Source organism: Nanorana parkeri, unplaced genomic scaffold, assembly GCF_000935625.1.
Source record: "Nanorana parkeri isolate BGI_ZX_2015 unplaced genomic scaffold, ASM93562v1 scaffold1329, whole genome shotgun sequence".
In the NCBI taxonomy this organism is placed as follows: domain Eukaryota; kingdom Metazoa; phylum Chordata; class Amphibia; order Anura; family Dicroglossidae; genus Nanorana; species Nanorana parkeri.
This window is the reverse complement of record NW_017307597.1, coordinates 285863-296081: the sequence shown is the minus strand read 5'-3', so window position 1 is coordinate 296081 and position 10219 is coordinate 285863. Positions and strand designations below refer to the sequence as shown.

The 10219-nt window shown below is 41.7% G+C and overlaps 1 protein-coding gene across 1 annotated transcript in view; it reads right to left on the bottom strand.

The window, feature by feature from the left end:
* Positions 1-10219, bottom strand: part of ETFDH (electron transfer flavoprotein dehydrogenase) — a 21991-nt gene continuing 11772 nt past the window's right edge. Inside the window, exons 8-13 of the mRNA XM_018569396.1 lie at positions 9703-9843; positions 8867-9010; positions 7226-7394; positions 4969-5151; positions 3432-3653; positions 1-551 (exon numbers count right to left, since the gene is read on the bottom strand). Of these exons, the coding sequence (XP_018424898.1) occupies positions 388-551; positions 3432-3653; positions 4969-5151; positions 7226-7394; positions 8867-9010; positions 9703-9843 (1023 nt within the window). The 3' untranslated portion in view covers positions 1-387. The remainder of the gene's footprint in view (positions 552-3431; positions 3654-4968; positions 5152-7225; positions 7395-8866; positions 9011-9702; positions 9844-10219) is intronic.

Below are 10219 nucleotides of genomic sequence, written 5' to 3'. Positions count from 1 at the left end.
TAAATATATTAAATTCACAAAACAAAAATGATTTGTAAAAATGGATTTCTTTTTCTGCCACATAAAAAATGCTGGACATAAAAACCTCTTCTGTCTTAGCTTACATTCACAAAAAGGCATTACACATGGTACGCGTGTCATGCCTTGCAAAGGCCTTCAAACGGACCAGTTAAATAGAATTAAGGCAAGTAATAAACCATCTTAAACAACGAAAAATCAGATGCCCACCTAAGCATGTTAGTACAATGTCAGGAGCAGGTAGCAGAATTTTCCTGCTTTGGTGTCACATTTTGTCAGAACATTGTTAACTTTGAACTGCTTTCCGCTCTGGTCTCAGAAGGTGGAATCAGTCACAGAATATGATAAAATACTGCTGTCCAGTGTGAATTACATTCCATTGTAAGCAGGTCCGCCTCCTCCTTCTGGTACAACCCAATTAATATTCTGACTTGGATCCTTAATGTCACAAGTCTTGCAGTGGACACAGTTCTGAGCATTGATCTGCAGTCGCAAGCCTTCACCTGATTCTAGTGGGACATATTCATAAACACCTGTAAAAATTAAAAAAACATCAGCTTATGTTGGTCTGCCAAACTGTACATTTTAATAGTCACTATTCTTAAAACTGACCATTCAGGAAGCTGGGACACGAGTCATGACATTCTGCCTGGCTTCCTGATTGGTTAGGAAGCCAGGCTGCCTACCAACAACTGAAGCTGGCTTCCAAGCCAATCAGGAAGCCGGGCAGCACATCATGACCCGTCTCCCAGCTTCCTGATTGGCTAGGAAGCTAGCTACACTTGTTCCTAGGCAGCCTGGCTTCCTGACAATTCAGGAAGCAGGTCATTACGTGCCGCCTGGCTTCCTGATTGGAAAGGAAGCCGGCTCCATGCTCCTGCAGCACTGCCGGTTAGAGGGAAATCTCCCTCTGACCGCAAGTTCCGGTATCAGAGCATTTGGATGAGTAGGAGTACCTGCCCAAATAGTCGGTATCGGTGCATCCCTAGCGCAAATGATGCTTCCTACCCTCCCACTCCAGTGCTCGGTGGCAACATTGCTGGGTAATAGCCGCAAGTGTCTTCTCCCAGAGTTCTACTGCAGAGAAAGGGAGTTTTGTAACAGACACTTTCTGTTACAGAGTGCACTGCGTCTAACTCAGGTTTGCATAGTCATTATATAAAAACATTCTGCACAAATGATGTCACAGAAAAGTGGAGGTAATACTATGAAAATGGAGATGGCTAATACAATTTCTGTCCGAATGCATATCCATTTCTGCGACTTCAGTTGGGCTACAACAGGAGTATGCATCCTCGGCATTTCAGACGTGTCGAGATCACAAATTCCACCATACCTCTGCCTCAGGGAGTCGTGCCTGTGGCTGTCTGGGTCTTGCAATGCATCATAGGAGTTGTAGTTCCACAACAGCTAGAGTGCCAACGTTGCCTACTCTTGCGCTACAAAGTATCTGTAATCCAACAGATGCGTTTTGCAGAATCTGGATTTATACACTGCGATTCGTCCACTATACTCTGTCCTAAGTGGTTCTGGGAAAGCTTTTCTTGTCAAAGATGAGAAAGGGAAGGACAAATCAGTGTATAACGGATGCAGCCATTACAAAGCCAATTGATTGTGTCACAATCCGGTAGTGTCTCCAGAACAGATAATATAACAATAATTACAGAGGTTTGACAACAAGAGACTGATAAGAGGCTGAGAAACAAATGCTGCATGAAAATGTTACCAGTGGAGTTCCTAAGAGATATAAAAAGATGGAGTAAGATTCAAACTGCCAGTGCTTCACTGAAGCTCAAATAACCATTTTGGGTGGCTTTAGCCTTTCATCTGCTTTCCTCTACCCCAAGATGTCCTGGGAATGCATTTGTTGTGATTTGTGAGAACAATGATGTCTATTGATAGCTGAACTCCAGGCACCAAAACTTTATTTTGGAGGGCCCATTCATACTATAGCGGTGACCTGCGTTTTTCAGCACAATAAAAACACATGCCACCACTAGGGCACATTGAAAACAACTGGTTTTTATGTGCCCTGTTCACACCACAACACGGTTGTAATGGGTGGTGCGCTGCGAAAAATGCAGACTTGCACTGGGTACCACCGCAGTGCAACCCAACAGCACTGAATGGAGTATACATATTGTACACTACCAATAAAGTAAAAAAAAAAAAAATCGAAACAGTGAGCTGCCGGAACTCACCAGCCTGCTTGCTAAAATGTTCCATTTTTGCAGATGGGCTAGTGCGAACAAGGCTTTAACATTCTTCAATATTCACAAAGTACATAAATCCACTGTGTGCACTAAATTGTTTTGCAAAACCAGTTATTGCCTGCCAGCAAAGCAGAGTTCTAGGAGAGACCTAGCAAGCCCTCCTAGTACAGGCTGTCTGAAGAAAAATAAAGAAGGGGTGGATACAAGACCAGTCAAAAGAAGATAGGAGAAGCTCAGACTGGTCTTTATTACAGGAAGTACCTGCACAAAGGCAAAGCTTCCTAGGAGGACTACTGCACTGATTTGAAAGAAATACACACCTCTTATGTTTAGACCCTTGGTTCTCAACTGGTGGGTCGCGACCTCATGTTCAGTGGGTCACCGCATGCATTCCTCTTTTCTAGGGGAGAGGCTCCTCAGCCTCCCCCTAGTGCAGCACTGTCCGTTTCACACCAAGCAGTCATTCAAAATATGCTGCCCAGTGCCAAGTGTCAACTTGATTCGGGCTGGGGGTATGGCTGCGAGGGAGTTCCATCCATAAGGGCATTGCTTACAGTTCCCTCACGTGTCCTGCAGAGGTGCCTGGACCGAAGTGACCACTTCTGGTTCCTGGCACCTCTACAGGGCGCTCCATCACAGCATATCAGCCACACCGGTTCTTGTAAGGTAGGGAGATCAGGTGGATCTTAAAAAAAGAAAACATTTTTGGATTGTGTGTGTGGTTGTGTCTGTCAGTGTTTTTGAGGGCCCGTTCACACTGGTACAGTGCGTGAATCGCACAGTCCCATACGATTAACGCACCTTACCACGCAATCGCACCTACAGCGCATTCTGGTGCTGGAGGTGCGTTGCATTGCTATTCATTTGACTGGCACCCCAAAACGCACATCCCACCCACAGTTTGATCGCCCACACCGGAACGCAATGCCATGCGTTCCAGTGCAGTGCGACTTGGGTCACGACTTAATGACCAAGGACAAATGTGGGTCCTGAGGTTACACTGGTTGAGGACCACTGGTTTAGAAAATATTTGCTTATCCCAAAGTTCAGCTTTTAAGTTGTGCAGCTTTTCTGTACCACTACATTTGGATGGCTGTAGAGGCACACCATAGAACCAAGAATCTTGCATTGTGGTGTTACAATGTAGAATGGTTTACTGCAGTTAAACACAGGCTTGCTTTTATACAACGAGCTACTTACCTGCAGGGCAGAATCTCTGCTCTGGGCCATCATATATAGCCAAATTCGTATTCACTGGTACACTGTCATCTCGTAGTGTCAGATGTGCAGGTTGATCGTGCTCATGATTAGTACCACTCAGTGCCACAGACGACAGCAAGTCAAAACTTATCTTCCCGTCAGGTTTAGGGTACTCAATAGGTGTGCAATCCTTAGCTGGCTTTAGCTGATTACTATCCAACCCTGGTGAGTACAATAACAAAGTTACTCCAGTGTAATATGCAAGTCCAAGGAAATTAAAGATCACATTTTTTCCATTATGGATAAAGTAAGGGTTAAAATTGTCTTTACAATAAGGGAGGGTTATAGCCCCTGTCAGATTTCTTTTTTTCTGCCATCTGTGTCCCATTGGGGAGATTTCTCTTCACTTCCTGCCCCACAGCCACAACAGGAAGTGAAAGGAAATCCCTCCAAAGTGAGCAAAATCCCTGGTTGTCACCAGACCTAGAGTCCCCTTTGGAAGATTTGCCTTCTATTCCTGTTCTGGTGACAACCCAAAATTTGGGGGGTTTTTTTTTTCCACTGACAACGGTCACCAGGACATATTGAGTGGGTGAATCCCCCGACAAGTACACAGACAGATGATCTAATCCCTCTCCACTCTATCCAAATCCCCCCAAAAGGTTTTGGCTTTAGTTCTACTTTATGACAGGAGGTGCTGCAATCCTGTAACACTTCATGTTTACAATGTTTATGTACTTTGGATATACACTTGACAGAATATTAGTTTTCAGTAGACTAGGGAATGGGGACATTGCTGCCGGGGTCCGAGTTGGGGAGATTTTCCCATGCTTCCTGGGAATCTTAATGATGGGAACACAAAAAGTAAAAACAGATATTTTAGAGCATTAAAGGAAACCTGGGAATGAAATGCAGGGGCTCCCATTACTGACACCCCCCCCAAGAATACTTAGCTGCCTGTCTGTCTCTGCAGTCAGTACATCTGAAACCACTGACCAAGAGCAAGCCTGGAAATTAGAAAGTCAGAGTGAAGCCAGAACATCTGATCAGCATACTTGGTCCTGGTCAGTGCATCAGAAAATATTGATGTCATTAGACCAGCATGATAGCCAGGCAAGCAGCATTTTCAAAAGGAGAGGACAGCAACGGCAGCCTCCATATTCTTTTACAGAAACCTCATTTCAGATTGGTTATATTTACTTACTGATACAACAGTTGACCTTTCATTTGATAAGAGAAATATGGAGGCTGCTATTCCAGAATTCTTCTTCTGAAGTTGTTATCTTGGCTGCCTTCAATACTTGGAATCACTGACCCAGAACAAGTATATACATTAAGAGTGTGGTCTGATCTGCATACTTGTCCGGCATCAGCAATTTAGAAAGTAACAAAGCTAGCGGATCAGCGTAACAGCCAAACGATTAGCATTTTCAGAAAGATCAGCAGCTCAGCCATTTCATGCATGACAGGTGAAGCATAAAAAAGAAACCTGGATAAAAGGTTTTTGTAGTGGCCTTCATTGTATTCACACAGATACCTTTATGTTTAAGTGTCCACGGCTCTTTCCCTCTCAATAACCAGTAGAAAATGCCGGTGTAGATCATTCCACCGTACAATCCAAAAACGTTGTGGCAGGAAGGTCTAATGTTTCTCACTGAGTAGAGCTCCTTCCACACCCATGACTTCTTTAGGTTCTCCTCATATTCTGGAACGCTGAGACCTACATCACAAGAATAAAGAAAATATACAGCTATTTCTAGATTCTGTAGCACAGCCTCACAAATGTATTTTAGTAGTCAGGTTAGACTTAAAGCCTATCTGCAGGCAAACAAGAAAAGTACCCTTGCAGTGGGGCTACCCCAGCACTGCAAGGGTTAAGTGCACGTTTTTGTCTAGGGAATGGAGTAAAGCAGATTTACGTACCTGAACCCCTAAGCCTCCGGCTCCATGCAGCTTGCTAGACCGGTCCCTGCAGCTTTTTCTCCCGTGGACGCTGGTGGTCTATGGGCCACTGACATCATCACATCTAACACAGGTTCTATTGGCCTGCATTATATGTGACGAAGCCAAGGGACATTCCACCAGCTGGAGCTGAGGGGTACAAGAGTGCGGACCACCGGAAAAGTGGGAAAGTACAAGTGCTTTACTCCATCCCCTAGGCATCAACAAGCACGTAACCCTTGCAGTTTGGGGGTAGCCCTACTACAAGGGTAGTTTTTTGGGTTTGTCCGGAGATGGGCTTTGCAGTGTATTTCCACTTTTGCAGTCAAATTAGGATAACCCTATATTTATTACATGTTTCCATTGATAGAACTAGAACAAAAATATTTAAAAATTGCTGCTTACCTTTTTGAGTGTGCTTTACTTAAAATCCTACCTAGTTTCCCCCCTATGTAATATATATGGGAGGCTGAGGAGTAATTATCCCATCTGTACGGTGCGGACAGCGTTGTAAGCTAGATTTCTGTTCCAGCAAAGGGATAAAGATCTCTGTATGTTAATGAGGGGAAACTCACTATGTCCCAAGTATGACCCCCTAAACGGTTTAGAATAGCTCGCAGTCTTGTGTATAATCCTGCTCCAAAGAAACATAAGACATAACTTTTTAAAATAAGTATTCCGTATAAATGGGAACCCATAAAAAGCAAGTTGAACTGGTGATATAGCAGAGTCTGGACATTATGGGAGACAAATGTTCCTCTATATTCATTTCATAAAATTAACCCAATGTACCCAGGAACAAACGGACAGTTTCCTGGATCTGGGAGCTATATTCATTCTGTTAGAAGTATATATAGCTTATAGACAAGCATAGAAAGTCCATGGCAATACAAACCACAAATTAAACCTACGTAACAAAGGATGTCCATGTGCAGCATGTGCCGGTACCCCAATTAACAGTAGCTGGCAAATAATTTGCTACAGGTACTAAGGGTCTGTGCACTTGTTTTTCGGTCTGCCTTACCTCTTAATTCAGTTCAGCCTGTAACTAACCTTTTCATTTTCTTCTTTTCTACAAGTCCAGGTTTAAAAAAAATATTTTAACCTTTAAACATTGGCAAAGGACGCCCAGGGTTTTCTGAGGGAATATTGTTACTCCATACAGGAACCAGTCTTCAGTGCAGCACAGTTTACCTTTTGCATTAAAACAGAAGATGAATACGCTCGTGCTTGTTTTAAATCAAAAGATTTCAACAAACAGCCCTAATATCAAAGACTGCAGAATCCATCAAGCACTAAAATATTGGGAGTTGAAAGGGATCCATTATAAAACACCTACTACTACATATGCTGTCAGGTCAGAGACCAAGTGTCACCCATATACAAAATAACATATGACCGAAGAAGGCACCCTGAACAATTCAACTGTATATGAGGCCCATTGATCGCTTCCACTTTTATCTGTTCCAGAGTTGTTTCATTACTTTGCATATATTTGTCTTATTTGCTGTGTACTACTGAACCCTAAAGAGTATACTCCTATACATCTCATTGACAACAATTATGAGAGTGTTAGATGATTAGTTGTAATAGTTTATGGTCAAATGTTGATTACTTATTTCTATACAAAAACAAAACAAATATTACCTATAAATTAAAAAAAAAAAAAAAAAAAAAAAAAAAAAAAAAAAAAGAAGAAGAAAGAAGAAAGAAGGAAGAAGGAAGGAAGAAGAAGAATATGCTATCAGGCCTTGGTGAAGGTTGGGTAGGAACTAGTACTACATAAACTAAAAAAAAAAATGGCAACACAACATAAACTTAATTATGAATAGAAAATTATGAAGTTTTCAAACCTTGAGTACTTGACTGGAGGTTTTCATCTGTCAGCTGTCTAAAGATGCTTTCTGCAGCCAGCATGCCACTCTTCATAGCTGTATGAGTACCTTTAATCTTTGGTACATTCATAAACCCAGGACTGCAACCAACCAACACTCCACCAGGGAAAGTCATCTTTGGCACAGACTGGAAATATAAAGCAGATATATACCTGAAAATCAGGGTTTATATCTCTCATCAGAGTTGGAGATCTTAAAGCGGAAGTAAAGCAGAATTACTGCACGACATATTGGCACTTTTTGGCAGACTTGCCTGCCAAACTGATCCCCTCCCTCTCTGATGCTTCAATCTCTTCTCGGCCCTCTTCCGTGTTTGGAGTATTCGGCTGCTTGACTGGCTGGGCATGATGACACAACTACCGCACATGCGCACGGGAGTGGAGTTGGCCATACACTGCTTACTTTTGTACGAAAAAACGCTTGTTAGACTTTCGATTAGTTGATGGACAAATCAACGATCGATTTCGGCCATAGTGACGAGTCAAAGAAGCAGGATGGAAAATTTTTCTTGAACAAAATCCTAACAGCGAATGTGGTTTTTATTCAGGAAACTCCATTCATTCCAAAATCGAATGTTAACATCAAACGTAATTTCGTCAAGTGTCTGATGGTATTATTGGGTAGTAAAGAAAGATCTTTCGTACGAACGCTCATTCGGAAATCAACTAGTGTATGGCCATTTTATTTCCTCTCAGAATGCCGGGCCTGTGCACAGTGTACAGAAACTAAGACTGCGGAACTGGCATCAAGAAACTTTTATGACATTCACAGTCTCTTCTGTCATAAAAAGTCTGCCGATCGGCACTTTGTTTTTTTAAACCTTACTTTCACTTTAAGTGGAAACTGTGTTGTATTTCAGCTAAATGCAGTTTTTAGTAAATATAACAACATTTATGACAAAGAACTTCTGACCTTGACTATTACTGACTGTTCCATAATTTGAATAATGTATATGATAAAAAGATTTTGTTTATGTTCCCTCCATTGGTCATTTGTATGCCTGAACAATGTTTCTGAAAACCTTTATCATACACTCAATTGTACTATATTGTTAGTATTATAGACAGCCTACTGTTTTCAGGGAGGATGACCATTATCATTTCCCTTCAAGAGAAGAAACATTTTTTGCACAGTGGCAGCATACAGCTAGTCATAGTATAACCTGCAGCTTGATGTGATCAGGGAGATTGCTTCTTCAGCTAAACTTACAGGGAATGAGGCTGAAGGAGGGGAATGAGGGAACTTGAGCTGCCTGCCCTCCAACATACCAGGAAGACAGAAAAGGCTGCAGGGGACCAGTTACAGTAAATAGTTGCATGAAACAGGGTATTTACTTGGGGACGTGAAGCCTTTTTAGGTTGCATGATCTTTAAGACGTGAAAACACACGTCAAGTGCTGCTAAAATAAATCCACACCTGCCTCAATGACAATTATTACCAGTTACTTACAGTGTTCCGGACAACACCCCCCTCCCAGATCTGGGGACCACTATGAAAGTCTTTATTTATTTGCAGAACAGAATCTAGGCACCCCCCCAAAAAAAAATGTTTTTATTTAATGTACAAATTCTCCTACCTTACAGAAACGAGTCAAGTTACCTGAAATCCACCTTCATTAAGTGCACGCGCTCCATAAGCAATTCTTGTCGCACCTTCCAGAGTAGGGGACACACTAGGGTGATGTTTCCATCTTTGAAATTCCCTGAAGGGGCTCAAATATGGATTCTGATAATCTAGACCAACCTGAATAAAACATTACATAGAACACCAGTCTTAGCAAAACTACATTGTAGCAGTCATGTTAACCATTTGTTAGTTTGTGGCTATGTCATGCAAAATATGGAACCTGAACGTAATGGCAGATGTAATAGACATTTAATCCAGGAAAAATGTCTTAAATATTGCTGATTTATCATTCAGCAAATGCTGGTTGCCTTGCTACCATGCTGACCCGCTGTACTTCAAATCACTATCCCACAAAAAAAAATTAGATAAATACATCCACCCTCCAAGTATTGTATATACGGTGTGAATTTCAGCCGGTTCATCAGGAATTAGAACAGTGGGTGCCAATATCAGCACCCTTCCACCTGGCATCCCTCGATCAGCTAATCGAAGGAGCAGGTTGGAAATTTTTCGGCTGAATGGAGCTAGCAGCCAATCAGCTAGTAGCTCCGTTTTATTATCTATCAGAGTACAATGCAAACAGCGGGGGATTTGTCCATCAACGCTTGTAAGCATCGATGAATGAATTGGTAATATTTGCTTCATTCAGCACTGTAGCTTTACTGTTATTTTCCTAATAAGAGGGGGCATAGCTGTAAATTGGTCAGGTCTATCTGCTCCAATTTTGATAAATCCCCCTCAATGTTTTTAGGCAAAAAAATAAAAATAAATTACAAGCCTGGGAATTGTAAGAAAAGAAGTTTGCCTACCACAAACCCAAGTGCTACAAGTGGTTCTCCCTCATTTAGGTGATAGAGGAATGATCCGCCATAGGTGTGCCTGTCCAAAGGCCAGCCCACTGTGTGTTCAACAAGACCAGGCTGCCATTTCTTCTCATCAATAATCCACAGCTAAACAACAGAAGAAAACATTCAGATTAGCACTGACTATTTTTTGAATTCTTGATAATTAAACTATTTTATCTCACAGTATTCTTTCAAATACAGGGGCGTATATGCTCCCCATAAGAGTAAGTCTGCATTCACATGTACATTTTTATGTACTGCAATGCATTTACCATGTGTTACCATTTATCCAGCCATATAAATGGTGTGCTTCGCTGGTAACCATGCCACAAATGCAAAAAGCAGGCTTTTATATATGTAAACACATGCTAAATTAGCAGAAAATTATTACATATAATTAAATTGAAAGTTCACATAATTAAAAACAACAACATGCTGAACAAAATTAATGCGATCACAATCAGGAAGCAAATATATAATA